The sequence below is a fragment of the Dryobates pubescens genome, chromosome 3 (genome assembly GCF_014839835.1).
Source record: "Dryobates pubescens isolate bDryPub1 chromosome 3, bDryPub1.pri, whole genome shotgun sequence".
NCBI classification, from domain to species: Eukaryota; Metazoa; Chordata; class Aves; order Piciformes; family Picidae; genus Dryobates; species Dryobates pubescens.
The window spans coordinates 40815659-40835868 of record NC_071614.1 but is presented as its reverse complement, the minus strand read 5'-3'; the positions used below and the strand labels follow the sequence as shown (position 1 = coordinate 40835868).

Here is a 20210-nt window from a genome sequence, read left to right as displayed (position 1 = left end):
CATGTAAAGTCTCATATAAATGTCGAAGTGGAAACCGCTCTCAATGGGAGAGCGGAGGGACAGTTGGTGTATCTGTTGAGTGACGGTGCCATATTCAGTATGCTATGAAATATCTACCTGTAACTGGAATCTTGTACTACAGCACTTCCGTATGTGTATATGGACCAAATAAGCTGCATTAAACAGCTCTTTACATTAAATTTAGCAGTTGGAAAAAATGACACTGAGATGCTGGAGCATATCCAAAGGGAAGTGAAGCTGGTAAAGGGTCTAGAGCACAAGTCTTCTGAGGAGCAGCTGAGGGATCCGAGCTTGTTTAGCCAGGGAAGAAAGGAGAGTGAGGGGAGATCATCTTGTTCTCTACAACTGCTTGAAAGGAGGTTGCAGCAAGGTGGCAGTTGGTCTCTTCTTCCAAGGAAAAAGCAATGAAACAAGAGGAAAAGGCCCTCAGTTGTGCCAGGGGAGGTTTAGTTTGGACATTAGGAGAAATTTCACTGAGGGAGTGGTTAAGGCCTAGAACAGGCTGCTACAGGAAGTGGTGTAGTCGCTGTTCCTGGAGCCATTGTGGTGCTGATGGAAGCAGTTTAGTGATGACCTGGCAATACTGGGTTAACGGTTGGACTTGATGATCTTGGAGGTCTTTTGCAATCTAAATGATTCCATGACTCTCTAATCCCAGAGTTAATGTTGGGAAGGAGCTAGTTGTGCTGTATGATGTTCTCACCTTGGTAGGCTCTTAACAGGCACTCCTAGAACATGGTTCCTTGTGGACCTTGGCAATAAAGATGGACAGTGTTGTAGGATTCTCATTGCTACCACGTTTAATTGTGCATGAAGAAGTAATCTGAGGAAGGCAGAGAATGGGTCTTGCTCACCTAGACCATGGTGCAGTGAATACTGCTGCCCCGTGCAAGGTTTTGCTTTGAAAAACCTTGATTTATTAGTCTATATTTATTTGACATCCAGGAAGGCTGGACATACCTCAATAAAGAAGTCTTAAAGGATGCAGGAGCAGGTTCTTCCCATGTGGTGAAAGAAGAGCCAGTGGGGAAGATCAACCTGGCTGAATAGAAACATTTGGCTGTGACACAGGAAATAAAGGAGAGTTTATGGTCTTTGGAAGAAGGGCAGACTAATCACAAAGTTGTGAGGCTGTGCAGGGAGAAAAGGGGAAGGGCCAAAGCCCATCTGAAAATTAATCAGGCTTCAGCTGTTAGAGAACCACACATGCAAATCAATTAGCAGCAACAGGAGGACTGAGGAGAATCTCTGTTATTTGTTACATACAGGGGGGAAACAGCGCTCAAGGATGGGGAAAAAGCTGAAGTGTGCAATACCTTCTTTGCCTCCATCTTCAGTAATAGAACCAGATGTTCACTGTATACTCAGCCCTCTAAGCTGGAAAATAAGGTTGCTGAGCAGAATGAAGTCCCCATAGTGAGAGCTGATGAAAATGCTCACCAAGCCTCTTTCCATCATTTACCAACAATCCTGGCTAACCAGAAAGGTTTCAGTTGACTGGAGATTAGCAAATGTGACACCCGTCTACAGGAACTGTCAGAAAGAGGATCTGGGGAACCTCAGGACTGTCAGCCTGACTTGGGTGTCAGGGAAGGTCAAAATGATACCATCTTCAGTATCATCATGCAGGCTGGGTTAATGAGGACAGATCCTGTTTGATGGGACACCTTTTATGACAAGGTGACCCACTTAGTGGATGAGCGTAAAGCTGTGGATGTTGTTTACTTGGACTGTATTAAGCATTTGATATTGTTTCCCCATAGCATACTTCTGGACAAACTGACTCTTACAGCTTGGATGGTTGGATGATTTGCTGGGTTAAGAACTGGCTGGATGGCTGTGCTCAGAGTGACAGTGAATGGAGTTAAATTCAGTTGGTGGCCAGTCACAAGTAGTGTTCCCAGGGCTCAGCACTGGGACCAGTTCTCTTTTACATCTTTATCAGTGATGTGGAGGAGGGGATTGAGTGCACCTTCAGTGAGTTTGCAGCTGACACTAAGGTGGGAGGGAGTGTTGAGCTGCCTAAAGGTAGGGAGCCTCTGCAGAGTGACCTGGACAGTCTCCATTGATGGCATGAGGTGGAAAGCTGTCCAGAAGAGAGAGACCAGTATGTGGCCAAGAAGGCTAACAGCATCCTTGTCTGGATCAGGAATAGTGGGGCCAGAAGGACTGAGGAAGTGATTGTCCCCCTGAACTCAGCACTGGTGGGACTATGCCTTAAGTCCTGTGTTTTGGGGCTGACACTATAAGAAAGACATTGAGGTGCTGAAGTGAGCCCACAGAAGGCAAACAAAGCTGGTGAAGGGGCTAGAGCACAAATGTGAGGAGCAGCTCAGGGAACTGGGGTTCTTCAGCCTGGAAGAAAGCAGGTTTAAGAGTGACTGCCTCACTCTACAACTTCCTGGGAGGAGGCTGCAGTGAGGTGGATGTTGGTCTTTTCTCCCTAGTACTAAGTGACCTCAAGTTGTACCGGGGAGGTTTAGGTTGGGTACTAAAAGAAACTTCATGACTTGAAAGGGTTAGCAAACACTAGAATAGGCTCCCCCAGGGCATGGTTGAATCACCATCCCGGAGGTGGGCAAAAGACACGGCGGTGTGGTGCTGAGGGACATGGTTTCGCACCAGACATGGCAGAGCTGGTTAACGGTTGGACTACGTGACCGCCAGGTCGCCTTCCCCTCTGCAGGAAGCGCGCTGGCGGCAGCAGCTGCAGGCACAGCGCCTGGGTCTTGCCGCGAGCTGGGCGGCTCCAGGCGGGGCTCCCGTCCCGGCTGCTGCCAATGGGGAGGCGGCGCGGGGCCGCAGCGCGCGTGCGCGGCGGGTTTGAACCGCGCGGCCGTTGTGCGCCGGGCCATGGAGGGGATCGTGAGGTAAGCGGCGCCCCGGGCCCCAGCGCCACGCTAGGGCTGCTGAGTATGGGGAGGGGGTCCAAGCTGCCCGGGCTTCAGTTGGGGGGAGTGTTGGGACGGGTGCCGGAGGGGACCTAAGGGAGCGGGAAGAATATAGGCCGTGGTCTTCCCGCCGGAGTTGTGAGGCGGTTACTGTTTCGCGGGGGCTGAAAGCGGTCAGCCCCTGGACCTGACCCTCCTACCGTCGGCCCAGCCTGACCTGCCCCCTTGCCTTACAGGAGCTACGAGGCTCAGATACTGAACTACGAAGGGTCGGACCCGCTGGAGCCGTGGGACAGGTCAGCACACCCCGGGCTCAGGTATTGGCGTAGCTGCTGGGGCACGGCGGGACCGTAACCGGCTTGGGTGTGTTTCAGGTACGCACAGTGGGTAGAAGGATGTCTTCCCCTTCAGGAAAAACAAACTCGCCTGCCCAGTCTCCTGCAAGAACTTGTGAAGGTCTTTATAAACGACAAGAGGTACCACCAGGATACAAGATTTGTTAACTACTGCATTAAGTTGGTAGGTACATGCAAGTCTGGGGAGTTAAGCTATCCTAAAAATTAAGCTTGTCCCACCGTTCTGTAGTTCTGTGACTGCAAAGAACTGTGGAAGCTCCATCCCTGGAAATATTGCAGGTTAGGTTGGACAGAACTCTGAGCTACCTGATCTAATTGAAGATGTCCCTGCTGACTGCAAGGTCAGGGTGGACTTTGAAAAGTCCCTTCCAACCTAAACCATGCTATGATGCATAGAATTCAGGTGTATTCCTCTTGCAGGAGTTCTGAGAGCTTTTCAGTCTTGCTGAAGGATAGCTTTCTTTTCTTTTATCTGTGTTTTTAAAATGTTTAACTTATGAGAGGCATCTTATTTAGTAGCTGTCTTTGTCTTTAGAAAATAAAGCTTTCCTAGTATGGTAACTAAGGAGCTGTTATTGGGGGTTTTATCTGCAACTTCCTAGGTTGTTTTTGAAAGTGCTTATGGCTTATGCATTTCTTACGCATCTTTATCTCGTGCAGGCAAAGTTCATCAGTCCTCCTTGCCAGTATTTTGAATTCCTGTATGGACAGGGAATTGGTGCAAAGGCATCTAATTTCTATGTTGCGTGGGCTCAGCAGCTTGTAAATGAAAACAATGTGCAGTGTGCAGGAGCTGTCCTTCAGAAAGGACTTCACAATCAGGCGCAACCACAAGAGAACTTGCAACAGCTGTATTGGTAATTCTGATTTGTCCTCTACTCATTGAGCTCTTTAGATAGTGTTGTGTGTTTGTTGAAGGTGGCTATAAGCTTGACAATATTAATTTGCTGTTCAGTGTTTGTTGAGTGTTTTAAAAAGCTTATTGAGAAGAAAACCAGTGAAGTAGTGCCCAGAAAGAAAATCCCTTAACTGATTGCTTTCCCATATAGTATCTGTTAAGTTTATCCAGACTATAAAGATGCCTAACCTGGCCTGCTTCAAGCAGCCTATCTTGGAAATATTCTCGGTGAGCCTTATTACTTCAAAGCTCAAATAAGTTGGCCATGAGAATGACACATAGCTTTTCAAGTTAGGGACATTTGTATACTTTCCAGAGCATATAAGCTGGCTGTAGCTCACCCTGTAACTGCCTGCATTTCTCTTGGTGCTACCTGTATGTTCCTTTTGCTGGTGAGGAAACAGACCCGATGCTGCTTCCTATTGCAGCCTTCCTTTTTTGTGTGAATGTGACTCTAACAGCTTCTGTCCATACATAGTAACAAGTGTCTTGCAATGAATCTGAGTGTTTTGGTGTTAAATGTCATGGCATGATGACTGTAAAGGGAAATCAAACCTTCCTGGGCGTGGGAGGAACGAGGGACAGGTGACTTAAAGATAATAACTGATGTTTCTTGCAATTTAGCCTCCTGCAGAGTTACGATCCTGGGAATCCTCCTTTGCAAGGTGAGGCTAAAGATATCTGCTGATGAGATGCAGCTCAGTTAGATTACTCTTTTACCTCAGTCAATGAGTTTTGTGACTGAAGGAAATAAGATTTCTGTAAAAACTAATTTTACTTTTACTTTTTCCTCTTTTCCTGTCCATATTTATAATTCTTAAGGGAGGTGTATTCAAAATGAAATATTATTTTTCCAATGCATGAAGTTAATAGAAATTCATAAACAAGAAAAATTATTTCTTCTCATTAATGCAAACCTCTTTTATCTGTCCCAGATGCTGCTGTTGTAAAACCACTTCAAACCTCACATGCTGCAAATCAAATGGCTCCTCGAAAAGGTGTTTTGAGTCTTACCGACCAAGCGTATGCTTGCAAAACTCAGGTGACTATTAATGAGTCACTCACACATTCCAGGATGCTCTTTAAGAATGAATAAAAGATAAAATCAGAAAAAGAGGAGAAATTTCTGGGCTGGTCTTCACTTGGTTTCTTGTTTGGTATTTTCTGCAAATACTTGAAAGATATCTTGGGTGATAGAATAGAGCTTAAAACTTGCTGTGTCTGCTGCTTGTTCCCTGAGGGTGGATAACTTATCAAAGAAATTCAGTGGCTCTGTTCTCTACAAACCTAGGAAATCTATAGCACTCCTGGTTTTTTTGGAATGAATACTACCAGTTCAGTTAGTTCCAATGTCTTGGATAGTGGTTTCCAGGGCTACATCTATCTCTCAAAGTTCTCTGGGAGCTTGTTTGTCTTCTAAAAGTTCTCAGAGATTACAGAAACTTCTATGGTTAAATCTTCAATATTAATTTCCTCAGGCTCTGTTGATTTATAGAGCTCTTTTTTTGACCTGTCCTTGCTTTTTTCATGGTCTTGTTATATCTTCAATCAGAATTAAATATTAGGGGCTTTGTTGTTACTTATCTTGTCAAAATGGGTAGTTAACTATAATACTGAAAATTATTTTTTTTTTTGTTTCTCCCATCCTGTTTTAGGGTCCTGATTCTGCTGTTGCTCAGTCCTGTTCCTCTGGTGGAAGAGAAGAAGTGTAAGTGTTTGTGGGTTTTTAACGTCATGCTGTAGGAAAATGAACACACTTCCAGACTAAATGAGGTACACTTAATTAGAGCTCTTATTTTCCCTCACAGAAAGTATGTTACATACATCTCCAAATCTGAAGTTCTTCCTAAGTCGTCCTCTGCTGTTGTGGAATGTGAGCAGATTGCAATGTACAACAAAAATCTGCTTGTATGTGAAGGATCTGAACTTTCTTTTGAGGAGCTGCGAGCCAAGAGATACTTCAAGAAATACGAGTGCCTCAGAAGACAGCAAGAATGGGGTATTCTGCTCTTTCCATCTAGCTGTTTCAGAAACATTCTTCTATTCTTGGAAAACTTTCCTGCATTTCTGTCTTCAACATCTCACCTGAAGCTTGAAAACTTTCTTGAAACCCAAGTTAGCATCTCTATACAAAAATGGGGTGGGGTGAGCTTTGAAGATGTCAAATAACATGACAAACAACTGACATCAATATTTACTGCTTAAGCTCATCCCTTGAGTTTGTCTTTTCAAACCTAGATTGTCATAGAGGTTAGAGTTTCTTCGGAGGACAGTGAGCAGCTCTTTGCAGTACTGAAGTGAGCTTTGCTATCTGTAATTAAAGATGGAGATGATCTTGATTCCTGTAATAAGAGAGTATCCTTTAAACTGTCAGATGATTATGTCTGATGTTACACTTTGTTCCTGACCCCAATCAATCAAAGGCATGCTGCAGCCAAGATTCTCACTCTGTCTTCACTTGGCCTTCTGACTTTAGCAGTGCTGGGTTAATGGTTGGGCTTGATGATCTTAAAGGTATTCCAACTCTATAGTCAGTGGTGTCGTGCTTGTAGCTGGGATGGTCTTCAGGTGCAGTAAAGGCACAGTTTGGAATTAGAGGCAATATCTTTGTTAGCTGAATGATGAGATTTTGAAGGAAAAACTAGGGAGTCTTCAGATAGACAAATTAGGGTAGCCCTCACTTAAGGGATGAAGACTAAGAAGTTGGACTTGTGAGAAATGGCTGCACCTCCTGAACTTTTACGCCTCCAGAGCGGAATGTCATCCTATTATCATACAGGCTGTTTGTATTGTCTGTGTTAAGAAACTCATCTGGATAATGATTAACTGTTTCACTTAATATCCTCAGAAGAAGGGGAGAAAAACTCCATAAGGAAGAAAGAATCATCTGTCCTTGAACTGCAAGCCCTGGAGCAGAAGCTGAAACAGCTTACCCATATCACCAAAAGCTTGGAGACAGCTAGACTGGTACCAGCATCTACAACATCAGCTGAATCAAATGAGGTGGTGGTAAGTAGGTGATCAATAGAAGCACTCTTTGAATTTAGCTCACCAAATTTAGGCTGTAACTGGAGCAGATTATTAACCAAATTGGGAGGTGCAAGTTGCAATACCTGACCAGTACAGATACTTGGCATAAAATAAGTACCTGATGATATGTATTTTAATTCTAAAACCCCAAAACTTGGTTTTACTCCTCCACAACTTGGTTTTAATTGTATATAGTTCTTTTATGCATGAAAAACTGTTCTAGTTGTGCAGAAACAAAAGAAAAAATGACAATGGCTATACATGTGGGGGGGATGTCTGAGGGTAAAAGAATATTTCTCATTCCTAAAGGTGTATCCACATGTGATGCCCAGTGCAGCTCTAGAGCAGAACCAGATGGCACCTTGTCAAAATTCATATCTGCAAAATATGTGAGATCTGGTGCCAGACCAGCCTTAATCAAGTGTTTTATCCACTGCTCTCTCACTGCAGTCAGGAAAGCTCGTGGAACACCAGATGGCATCAACTTCTCTGTGTGAAACAACACATAAGAAGAATGCAGCCAAAACTCAGCTAGAGCTTGGAGAACTCCAGAAGAGTTTGTTGCACCCTCCATTCAGTAATGGTTTAGCTCAGGAACAGGCACATCCTGACTCAGCTCTGAATTTGAGCTCTGGAGAACAGTATGTATAAATAGGCTGACTCTGCATGCTTTTCAGTATTTACACTTCAACTAAGAAAAATGTCTCTTTCTTCCTCATCTGAATAAAACCTGAACTATCCCATGGAAACACCTTAATTTATGCGATTTACAATTGTATTTTCAGTTTTTTATTTCTTTAACCCTCTGTTTAAGTTCTTACATTTAAGAGATAGTTCAGTGTAACTGAAGTAATTATCATTGTTTTCCATGGTACACCTGAAATAAACAGCAGGATATGCCTAGTTTATGCAGACCCCATGCATTACATCTTGACTCCAAAGGTCTCCAGAGAAGAAAAGTGCTTGTATTTTGCACTCTTGCTTGTGTGACTTGGCTAATGTAGGAAAGAAAATTGAGGGGCAGAAGGAGAACCTGGGTTGGCAAAGCAAGCATGGCTGAGTAGGCTAGGCCAACAAGATTAAATCCAGTTGCTATTCATTTTGGAGGCAAACTGTGTCCGAGACAAGCATTTTGTGCCTGCATTTTAACCTTTTAAAGGACTCTGCTGTCTTTCAGGTTTTATCACTACTGGCAACAGTATAAGAAACTTAAGCAGCAGTGTCTAATAACATTCTAAAGATCTCTTGCATACTTCATTTGTGTGACTAAAAAGTTATTCATTGGGGGTGGGAGGAAGCTCACGAGTTGCTGTCTGTCTGGGATATTTCCTTTGTTCTAGGCTGGCAAAGGCCTCTTTGCTGCTTAGAGTGAAGTACTACTGAGTCCTGAACTGATGCTTTTATTTCAAGCTAATGTTCTTAATCTTTTCTTTGAAGGCACTCTAACAAGACAGCTGCTGGACTGACTGCTTCTGTGGGTGTGAAAGAAGGTAATAAGCCCAGTTTTGATAAAGATTGACACTGTTGGTATGACTTACTGGCATGTGGCTGCTAGCTCCAACCCTAGCTAGGCTTTTTGACTTTCTTGCCTCCATTCCTGCATCTTTGGATAATGTCTCTGTCCCTTCCATGGAGGCAGTCCTTGTTTCCACCTTCTGTGCAATTTGTTTTAGTTCACTATTTGCCCTTGTTGGCTTCCTGCTTGCTTGACTTTGTGGATAATGGATTATTCCTGTGATTTGATGGAGTCCTCAGAGGCCACCCAGCTGTCCAAGGTCCCTCTTGCCCTTCAGGACAATCTCCCTTGGGAACCTTCCAAGCAGATCTCTGAACAAGCTAAATGTTGATAAACAAGCCCATACTGCTTCAGAAATGATCTTAATGTTCTCATTTGTAGTATCTAGGGGTGGAAATTCTTCCTTTTCTCACACTACCCCAAACACCTCACTGGGAGGAGCAACACAGGCAACACCATTCAAAGTGCAGCCTTCACCTACAGTTCATACGAAGGAAGCGTTGGGTAAGCATCAGGAATAACATCCTCATTCTCCTGGGATCTTGCCTGATATTCTCAAATGTTCTATTTCTGAAATGAAGATCTACAACAAGCTATTGTGGAAGAATGTTAGGAAGTTCCTAAGTCAACTCTGGTTGGCGTTGAGCTTACCCTAAAGCTGAAACAAAGGGTGACTTATGCAAAAGGCCTTTGATTGAAGGATGTTGTCAGTTCTAAATATTCCTTCATCAAAATTCTAAAAGGGAAATTGGAGTTGTGTTGTGAAGCCAGATAGCAGAGTAATAATATCCTGATGCTTTTTGTGCTCTTCTGCCATGTTACAGTTTGTTAGTAAGGCTAACTGTGTTACCATGTGGCACACTGTTGCAGCTCAATCTGTTGAAATTACAATCAATGAGAAATTTGCGGTATTCATTAGTTTTCCAAATATCTAAGAAACTAAAGGAGAACTTGCTCTTTGAGGCAAACTTGAAATCCTGCCTTGGAGGGGGGGGTGGGGAAAAAATCAGTAAGGCCATGGTGTCGTCAAGTAGGTGTCGGTCAGGTTGGATCTTCGTGTGTGTGTGTGTTCAGTTGTCTCAAGTCTTTAAATTGATTTTGGGTTATTCCATAAGTAGTGATAATAAATTGACATTTGATTTGACTATATGCAAGGAAAGAACCCCTGACCTTTACTTAGGGTGATCTATTCTTGTGGGGTTTATTTCTTCTAGGATTTCTCATGGATGTATTTCAGACACCCATCTTGCCTGAGTCGTCTCTTAACGAAAGCGAGGATCAATTTGAAGTCTTTTGCAAAAACAGTGGTGAGCACTGCTTATTTTTTCAGTCCACACTCTTTCTTTTCTTTTTTAATTTTTTTTTTCCTGTTTACCCTTCCCAGTAGTCCTCATAATTTTGAGTTGTTTGAGTAGGTATCGAGTGAAGAAACCATTTCTTTCCTGATAATGAATTCAGTTTTCTGATGGGTTCTAAATTTTGATGTACATATCTTTTAAATACCTCCAGGAATGGTGATTCCAACACTTCCCTCACCAGCCTGTTCCAGAGTTTGACAGTCCTTTTGGGGAAGAAATTATTCCTCATGTCCAACCTTAACTTCCACAACTTCAGGCTGTTTCCTCTTGTCCTATTGCTTGTTTCTTGGGAGAACAGACTCACCTCCACCTCACTCCAAACTCCTCTCAGGGAGTAGAGAGCAAGGAGGTCTGTCCCCTGAACCTCTTTTTCTCCAGGCTAAACAGTTCCTTGAGCCACTCCTTGTAAGACTTGTGCTCTAGACCCTTGAGCTTCGTGGCACTTTGGACACAAATGTCAGAAGCACTTTATTAATAGCAAGCCTACATTTTGCTGCTCTGTAGGGATTTCTTTGGTATTTAACCCCTGACTTTGAGAAGGGGCACTGCTGGTACTTCATAAGAGTAAACCTTTTTGTCCTAAAAGCTTTGTAGGTGGGGTGTTAGTACTTGAATCTCCAGCCTGTGGTGACAGTTAAGTGTCTGAAAACCAGGACAACAACAGTGAGCAGAGAGATATTTCACAGCCAGAGGCAGCCAAGAAGGCATCTGTATTCTGGTTGGTTTTGGTTTTGAGGTGGAAAAATCTTTCTTGTTTCCAAGAGCTTATAAGAAAGATGATTTGAGTTGCAATTCTAGGAATGTTGGATGCAGACATGACCATAATTTTTCTGGTTAGGGCTAAAAACACGGCTGTTCATGTGATCTTTGCTGGTTGAAAATAATCTCTTCATTTATCTTTTAAGAGCCTGATGGAACTCTGAAACTTAATATTATTGCCCCTGTCACACCTGCATTTTCTATCTTTGAAGATGAGAATGAAAAAGAGAACAGTAGGTAAGGAGGAAGAAAGTTCAGTGTATTAAGAATTGCAGATGGGATTGATTCTGTTCCATGTAACTTTGCTGTGACTGTATTTGCAGTGTCAGGATTGGCTTGAATGCAGTTGCTAGCAGCTGCCTGGAAGTGGCATGAGAAAGCTGTAGCTGCTTCTCTGTGGAATTGCACAACTTCCCTATTTGGATAGTGTGCTTGATATGCTTAGTTTTCCAAATGACTGTGGGTAGCTTGTTTCTCTGAGCTACTGCAACTTCTCTAAGTATCTGCAAGTAGGGTTCTAAAAAAAAACAAAACAAAACAAAAAACAAACAACAACAACAACACTCCCCCCCCCAAAAAAAAACCACCCAAACCACACCACCACCAAACACAAAAACCCAACCAACCAAAAAAACCCAACAAACAACCCAGCAAATCTTTGTTGTGATGCCTAGAAAGTTTCTGGGGAAAGCTATTCTAAACTACCTATTTTCTCAGGATCCCCCAGCATAAAAAGAAAGCAGAAGAGCTCAGAACTTCTGGAGAACGTCCCTTGACTGACTGTATAGCGGCTACAGAAGTGAGTGTTTGATCTCATTGCAAGAATTGCCCTTGAGAACAGATTACATGCTTACTGAGATGTCAGAGGTGGCTGTATTTACTTTTGTTCTATTCCCAATCCTGCAATATTCTTAGGAATGAGACCTAGCTGAAGTCTAGATACCTTTTCCCATTTCTTGCCATTGAGATGAACTTTTCCAGTGGTTAATTTTTGCAACACTTCTGGGAGCTTCATAGTGGAGACCTCTTTTCCTAGAACAAATCTGGCTGCAGCTGATGTATGGATACGGCATCTGTTTTGGGGAGGAAGGACAGGAAGCATTCTAATAACCACCGAACACTTTCAATAGCCAAGCAGACGCATAAAACTTCAGGCTGCTTGGATATATGCTGTCACTAAGTAATGAGATGGGCTTTTGCAGACTGTCACAGCATTTTTTTTGTTGTTGTTGTCAAGTATTTTCCTGTGGTGTTGATTATTGCCAGCATTTAGGCCCACCACACAACTTCCCTGTGATTTTCATTGTATTCTCGTTCCTTTATTTTTCTAATGCTGTGAGTTGACACAGACTTGTTGGTAGGTTACAGGGCAGCTCTGGCAGCATAGTTCTGATGGCTTAATTTCTAAATCTTCATATATTTATTTTTTTTCCCTCTCTAGGAAGAAGCAGGGACACTGGAGTTCTTGCAGGATGATTGTACAGTGTGGAATGTACCAAGTAATAATAAAACGTTAGCTCCCAGTCCGAACAACACGAGAGACTTTGCGCGAGCTGCCCAGCTTGTATCGACACCATTTAATTACCTCTCGGCACATTCACGGCAGGCTTTGGAGGACAAAGGTAAAATAATGAGTACTTGTGGTTGAGAGCATAGCTCCCTCTCTGTGCCCTGGGTTCCAGGTTTTCCCACAGTCTTTAACTGAGGGAATAAGAGAAGGTGACAGGGGACAAGAGAGGCTTTGGCTCGGCTGTGAACTGCTGCTCTGAACTGTGCCAAGGGGTTGTAAATAGTCCATGTTTGCTCCTCTTTAATCTTAGAATACACTCTCTAAAAGAATTAAGCTATTCTCTTTACTTCTATGTTTTAAAATACACTTGTTTCATTCTAGCTTTTGTGATACCCGAGCAGCTTTCACAGTTGTAGTGTGACTTAACCTTTTCTGGGTAAGAATACTCTAAATATGGTTGCCTTTGGGGAAAAATAAACATTTCCTGTTGTTGCTGTTCCCTTTGTCCAGCCTGTGGAGATGACTTGCCACGAATGGATTTGGAGTTTTCTGAAGAACTGCACAAGCAGACAAAAGCTAAGAAGCTCAGGTATGTCATGGCTTTTAAAGGCTTGAGAGTGCTGGTCATATTTCTGCCAGAGCAGGCAGGTTTGCTGTGCTGCTCTTGATTCAAACTTTCCAAGGCATCAAGAGCTGATATATTGGTGTCAGACTGAGTCTGGTTAGAGGACATCTCTTGCATCTCAGCACTTTGTGGGGTTAAATGAACCTGGTGGTATTGCCCCTAAAAATGCTCCTATGATTCAAGTTTTCTAACGTGTTTAAATTTAAGGTTAACGGTCCAGAAAGTTTTAAGGGCTGTGCGTGTAAAACTACTGATTTCTTTTCAGTATTGGCTCAGCTTGTTGAATAGTAACTTGAAAGTTATTAGGTTATGGGTAGCATGATATGATCTGATCTTGTTTTGCTTAATAAAATGGACATTTCTATTCTTACTGTTGGTTATGGCTAAAGTTGCAAGTTCAGGTATTTGACACATTTTTGTTTACTGAAGATGCACAAACACCACAGCAGAACTGTCACCTAATAGTGTTTTGTTTTAAATATGCAGCCCTGTTCTTGAACATGTTGCAGAGCAAGGAGAGCTGCAAGGGAATTTCTTGAAGCAAGGAAATGGAATTCAAGGAATTGTTACAGCTCCTTCTCAAAGATTACCCGAGCAGACTGTCGTGAGCAGAACTGAGTCTTCCTCCTCTCTAGGGATGAGCAAAGCTTCCCATGAGAAGCTGTCTGTAGCCGAGCATGACAGGACAGCCCGAAGCATTAGACCTGCAGGTACAAAGCATTGCCTGTGATTTTTTGCCATCCAAGTCTGAGACCAGAGCAGGGTTATGTTCTTGCAGCAGTGCTTTAACAGCATAAAGGTAGCCGCTGCGGTGAGAGAACTGTCTTTGGTGGCTCCTGAAAGGAGACTGCTGCATGGGGACAAGTGATGTAAGGCAGGACAAGCATGGGTCATACCTGTTGCATGATGCCAAAGACATACTGAAGTACAGGAGTACTCAGGACTGCCTAAGGGTTTTCTAGTTGAGACTCAAATGCTTTAGAAATAGCTGTCTTTCTGGGCAGCTTTACCAGGGAAACCATAGGTATAGAGATGGATTGTCAAAATGGAGGAATACTTAACTTTATCCTTTTTTTTTTTGGTGAGGATTTTTGTTTTAAATTCAGTAATATTAATTCAAGTTTAAGCTTGTGTTACCCCTTTGAAATAACACTTTTCTTTAAGCTTAAATATTCTTATTTCCTTGAAGTACTTGTTGAGAACCCTTGGGATAAGGAATTGATTTGCAAACTCCTGTCAGAGCTTCCCAAACCACTCCACACCTACGCCAGCTACTTTGAATGGAAATCCTCTCTTCCACCCATCATACTGAAGGCTGAACTCCCACTGGGTAAGAGCTGTGTCAAACATTTCACTTGAAAGCACACCTTGCATTTGTGACCGTTTGAGGCTGTGCCTTTAAGGAAGGGGCACACTGGCTAAATGTTTATAAAATATTTTGGTATTCTAAACGAATTTTATTGGCCAAGTAAGGTGGGAGGTGAGATTGTTAGACCCAGGGGAGCTGGGACTTTCCTTCAGTCTTCCTTTCTTCGCTGTCCTTTTCAGCTGGACTGCTGCTGGGCTTCTGGCCAACTAAGATAAGATACTGACTCCTGTAACAGGCCTCTCTGTTTCTTTCCCTGTCCTGCTAACCGTCCTCGTCTCTTTTCTATCTCTTTTGGGGGACAAGGGAGGTAGGGGGGTGAAGGGGGTACAGGGGGAAGCCCCCTCTGTGGGGGGTCTGGTTTCTGGTTGAGTTTATTTGCTGTATATTTCTGTATATATTGTAAAATACCCGTATCTGTTGTGTTACATATAATCTGTTTCCTTGTAAAATATACTCTCATTTCTCTGACTGGGTTTTAGCCGCGGTTTCTTTCTCAGTGGGGGAGGGAAGGCAGAGCCTTTCCTCTCAACCCACCACACTCCTTTTTTTTGGCGCCCAACGTGGGGCCTGGTAATTAAGTAATTAAGTTGATTTATTGCTTGTCTCAGCCAGAGAAACGAAATTAAGATGTTGTGGGTTTTTAAGCAGTTGCTGTTTTCCGTGTGTTCTCAACCCACCACAGCATTTTTTCTGGGAACCTCTGAAGTATTCTTTCTAACTTGCAGGTTATCCAAACCTCAGATTTTAAGCTAGACGTGGAGTTGTTAATGATCTTTGGTAGCATAAGCATTTTTAATTTGATATTTTGCACAGGGAATCTTCCTGGTCTTCCTTTCCTAATCTCTGACAAACCCCTCAACTTTGTATAGAGCACCAGCCCTCTTGTGTCAACGAAATCTGTGCGACTGTAATTGCAACATAATGTTTAAGTCATACAAGTAACATTTACTTTTTAAGGAGTGCACTTTGGAATTTGATTACTTCCAGGGAGTTGGACTTAATTAGAAACACTTGAGTGTTCTCCAAGAGGGAGTTGCAGCCTCCTATAGAGAGGCTGCCTAGCAAGAAGAGACTCATAGAGGAGGACTAGCACAGCGATTAGAGAAATAGCATATAGGCTGGTGGTTTTTTTACTTATTTGTTTTCCCTTGAGTATTGATGTCTCTGGTAAATTTGCAAGCAGTATTTAATATTATTAATCTCTTACAGGTTCCAACTCATTCCATGTGGACTGCTTGGTAGGAGAGGGAGCCTTTGCCCAAGTCTATCAAGTTTCCATACTGGATGCAAGTAACCCTAGAAACAATCAGAAAGCAATATGCAAGGTAAGTAGCATTGATTCAAAATAGTTTTCTTGAAAATTCATTAATTTTATAATAATGGCATCTACCCTGGGTGAATTCTATTAAGTTTTCTTGTTTATCACAGAGGTTGGAAGGAACCTCAAGAGATCATCAGGTCCAACCCCCCTGCCAAAGCAGGATCACTTAGGGTAGTCTGAACAGGAATTCATCCAGGTGGGTTTTGAAAGTCTCCAGAGAAGGGGACTCCAGAACCTCTCTGGGCAGCCTGTTTCAGTGCTCCATCACCCTCACTGTAAAGAAGTCTCTCCTCATGTTGAGGTGAAGTCTTTGTTCAAGTTTGAACCCCTTGTTTCTTGTCTTATTATTGTGCACCGCCAAAAAGAGTTTGGCCCCATCCACTTGGCACCCACCCCTCCGATGTAAAGCAAAGTGTGTTGCTCTGTCCTCAAAGCCATGTTCAGGTTGGGTTCTGTGATGTCTGATGGCCTTCTGAACAGGAAGTTATTTATCTTGACTCAATTTAATCTTCTTCTCTTTTATAAGTGGGTGTGTGTGTGTGGTAGTCTCGCAGGTATCCTAAGGAGTCACAATTACAGCCAGGCTTCTTCAGCTGAACAAAGGTAGCTTCCTGTTTGAGTGGCCTTAGTCCATAGCAAATTTCAATGTCTGTAGATTTCTGATAAAACTGGGGCCACTCTTTGTTCCAGGTATGTCCCACAAGTATTCTTTGTGCAGCCAACCTGTTTGGTGCCAGTTGGCTATCATGTTGACTTTGCTGGGTGACACCTCTCTAGGGTGCCTTTATTAATAAACACACTTGTTTTGGTAACAGCTGCAGATTGAGCAGCTCGCTCTCTCTCTACTCTGTCCTGTTGTCTTCAGTACAGAAATGAGCAGCAGATGATAGCATGTGTTTACATGAGAGTTGATGCCAAGAGGAAAGTCTAACTGCAAGGTCAGCTTAGGCCAGAGGGTTTTACAAGGTCACACATGCCTGCATCTGCTGCTGGCTGAGGAGGCACATGTGCAGCACTGCAGTCTGGCAGAAGTGTGGTTGTGAGATTTTAGTTGGCACATGTCCTTAGCCTCTCCACATCACATCTGCCTCTGGAATCTTTTTGTGGTTTTCAGTATTTAACCTTCCAGTAGAAACCTTTGTTATGTAAGACCTTAACTGAGGAGCTTAGTATGAAACTGAGGAGTATGTAAAGGTGATTTAAGGTTGTTTTGAGGATCATCTAGAAACATAGAATTGTTTTGGTTGGAAAAGACTACTAAGATCGAGTCCAACCATTGACCTAGCGCTATCCTGGCTGTTAAACCATCTCCCAAAGTGCCATGTCTACACATTTCTTGAACACCTCCAAAGATGGTGGCTGCACCACCTCCCTGGGCAGCCTGTTCCAAGGCTATTTCAGTAAAGAAATTTTTCCTTATCTCCAACCTAAACTCCCCTGGCCCACTTTCAGCTATTTGCTCTCATTCTATCACCTGAGACTAGAGATATCAACCCCCACCTCACTCCAACTCCTTTCAGGGAGTTGTAGAGAGCAATGAGGTGTCCCATCAGTCTCCTTCAGACTAAACAATTCCAGTTCCCTCAGCCTCTCCTCATAAAGCTTGTTCTATAGACCCTTCACCAGTTTTGTTGCAGTTCTCTGTAGCAGGGGAAGGAATCAGAAGGGTTTTCTTGTTTTGACTTCAAAAGCCTTCTCTCTGACACAAAGTGCCTGTTGCCAGCAGAAGTATCAGTGTTGCTTTAAATGCTAGTAAGTTTTCCTAACAAACCAAGTTTTTGGTTACAGGTGCAGAAACCTGCCAACCCTTGGGAATTCTACATAGCAACACAGCTGGTGGAAAGGCTTGATCCAAGTGTACACCATCTCTACATCCACTTTTATTCTGCTCACTTCTTCAGTAATGGCAGCATTTTGGTTGGTGAGCTCTACAACTATGGAACATTGCTGGTAAGTGTCATCAATTTCTACTCTGGAAAATCTGTGTTCCCTTTGGAGTGCTGTTCCAGTAGAATATTCAGATGTCCTCTCTACTTGCCTCTTCCTGGACCTTCATTCTGTGCTTATCAACAGGGACCTGTGGATAATCCATATGAAGCTGTTTCTGTGTAGCTGATGGTTTTTCCTGGTTTTTTTTTGTGTACAGAATGCCATCAACATTTACAAAAAGCTTCCTGAGAAAGTGATGCCTCAAGCACTTGTTATCTACTTTGCTGTAAAAATTCTTTATATGGTAGAAGAGCTCCACAGCTGCAAAATCATTCATGGTGACATTAAGCCTGACAATTTCATCCTTGGAGAAAGGCAAGTATTTCCCTTTGCTGCCTGAGCTGCCAGCATGTGGTGGTGTCACAGCCTTGAGATTTACATGATTGCTTCTTTTCATTGTGGTTGAAGGTTTCTGGACAATGATATATGTGACATAGATGGTCTCTCCCATGGCCTGACCCTCATTGACTTGGGCCAGAGTATAGACATGAAACTCTTCCCTGAAGGAACAGCATTTACTGCAAAGTGTGAAACATCTGGATTTCAGTGCATTGAAATGCTGACACAGAGACCGTGGAACTACCAGGTAGGAGGTTGCATGGACAGCCTGGATATTTGGAACTTACCACATGCATCTGCCATGAATAAATGGAGTCTGGAAATGCTGGACCTCTGCAGAAGAGTTGTGGCTTCAGCTTGTTGCTTTAAAGGCATAATCCTGATTTAAAAAACATGAACCCTCTTCTTGCAGAGCTTGCCCTACTGGCTCCATATGAGTGTGTTTCAGCTAATTTTTAGTGATCTTAATGCCTTTTTAACAGAAATCTTCTTTCTGCCTTGTTTAGACAGACTACTTTGGCATTGCAGCAACAGTCTACTGCATGCTTTTTGGTTCCTACATGCAAGTGAAGAATGAAAATGGTGTCTGGAAGCCTGGAGGAACCTTCAGAAGGTTGGTGGTGTCAAATCTTTTTAAAACCTTGTCTAGAAAGATGTCACTAGTACTAGCTTTGAGGTTAATTTGTCACAATTTTTGGTGTTACTTGCACTTCTTGATGCCCTTAAAACTTGTGGGTGTTCAGCACGTGGGAACTGCTTCATAAAATTCACTGCCTTACAGGAAGAGTTTCAGCAGTTCCTGTGGTGAGTTAACCTGAACAGACTGGAGAGTTGGATGAGCAAGTGTAGAGTTTTGTCCCTGGGGAGGAGTAACCAAGTGAGGTTAGGGGTTGCCTTGTGGAAAGCAGCTCTGTGGAGAAGAACCTGGGAGTGCTGGTGTGCAAGAAGTTCATGTTGCTAGCTACCAGTTACCTCATGCTCAAGAAGGCATATGGTCTGGGCTGCATAAAGAGTGTGACCAGCAGGTCAAGGAGTTTCTCCTTCCTCTCTATCCTAGTGAGGCAACATCTGGAGCACTGGGTCCAGTTCTGGGCTCCCCAGTTCAAGGGAGACAAGGGGTTACTGGAGACAGTGCAGCAGAGGTTACAAAGTTGCTGAGGGGACTGAAGCACCTCTGTGAAGAGGAAAGGCTGAGAGGTCTGGGGCCTTGGGGGTCAACAGATCAGGTTCTTCACAGTGATGCTCAGCTGCAGGACAATGGGCACAAATTGGAACCCAGGAGGTTCCATCTGAACACGAGGGAAAAATTCTTTCCTGTGAGGGTTGCAGAGCCCTGAAACAAGCTGCCCAGAGAGCTTGTGGAGCCTCTTCTGGAGAGATTCAAACCTGCCTGGAGGTGATCCTGGTCTGCCTGCTGTGGACAACACTGATTTAGGAGGGAAGTTGGACTAGGCGATCTCCAGAGGTGCCGTCCAACCCCCACCATGCTAGGGTTCTTTGGTCATCTCCTGTAATGCTGAGAGTTGTACAGCATCCTCAGCTTCTTGCTGCCTGGAAGGAGGAAATGACCGCTAACAAGGTTCAGATTGGAAGGGATATTTAAAGGTCGTTCAGTCCAGCTACCCCTGCAGTAAGCAGGGACATCCTCAACTAGATCAGGTTGCCTAGAGCCCTGTCGAGCCCTACCTTGAATATATCCAGGGATGGGGCCTCAACTGTCTCCCTGGGTAAGCTGTTCCAATGCTCCACCACCATCATGGTGAAGAACTTGATCCCTCTGGGTCATTAGGAGTGCACATGAGCAGAGAGGCCACACTTGTTGCAGCAATCCCTGCACTTGCTCCAGCTTCTAACTGAGGAGGCAGCAGACAAAATAAAGGAAATAAGATTTTAACAGTTCAAAGTGAGAAGTTTCTTGGGGTTTTTTTAAGCTCTTTTGTTCTTTTGCAGGCTTGCCAATGCTGAGCTGTGGAAAGAGTTCTTTGAGAGCATGCTGAACATCCCCAGCTGCCACAGCCTGCCTTCTCTAGGAGCTCTGCGCAGAAGGCTGAAGGACCTCTTCTGCAAGTCGTATGCGAAGGAGATCAAGTTCCTTCGGAACAGGCTTGTTGTGCTGCTGCTGGAACACAAACGCTCATGGAAGTGAGCCTCTAGCTTGTACAGTTACTCAGGACTGGTGTTTCATTGCTCTGGAATCTTTCTATAATAAACTGGCTTCGAAATAAACA

The 20210-nt window shown here is 43.5% G+C and overlaps 1 protein-coding gene across 1 annotated transcript in view; it reads left to right on the top strand.

The window, feature by feature from the left end:
* Positions 1–20210, top strand: part of BUB1 (BUB1 mitotic checkpoint serine/threonine kinase) — a 20361-nt gene extending 151 nt beyond the window's left edge. The window contains exons 2-25 of the mRNA XM_054180019.1: positions 3149–3208; positions 3287–3431; positions 3929–4125; positions 4791–4831; positions 5102–5208; positions 5822–5874; positions 5975–6165; positions 7015–7175; positions 7647–7837; positions 8634–8686; positions 9094–9216; positions 9927–10019; positions 10976–11066; positions 11547–11619; positions 12271–12451; positions 12850–12928; positions 13451–13674; positions 14154–14294; positions 15543–15658; positions 17443–17604; positions 17801–17958; positions 18052–18229; positions 18489–18595; positions 19933–20210. Of these exons, the coding sequence (XP_054035994.1) occupies positions 3149–3208; positions 3287–3431; positions 3929–4125; positions 4791–4831; positions 5102–5208; positions 5822–5874; positions 5975–6165; positions 7015–7175; positions 7647–7837; positions 8634–8686; positions 9094–9216; positions 9927–10019; positions 10976–11066; positions 11547–11619; positions 12271–12451; positions 12850–12928; positions 13451–13674; positions 14154–14294; positions 15543–15658; positions 17443–17604; positions 17801–17958; positions 18052–18229; positions 18489–18595; positions 19933–20128 (3121 nt within the window). The 3' untranslated portion in view covers positions 20129–20210. The remainder of the gene's footprint in view (positions 1–3148; positions 3209–3286; positions 3432–3928; positions 4126–4790; positions 4832–5101; positions 5209–5821; positions 5875–5974; positions 6166–7014; positions 7176–7646; positions 7838–8633; positions 8687–9093; positions 9217–9926; positions 10020–10975; positions 11067–11546; positions 11620–12270; positions 12452–12849; positions 12929–13450; positions 13675–14153; positions 14295–15542; positions 15659–17442; positions 17605–17800; positions 17959–18051; positions 18230–18488; positions 18596–19932) is intronic.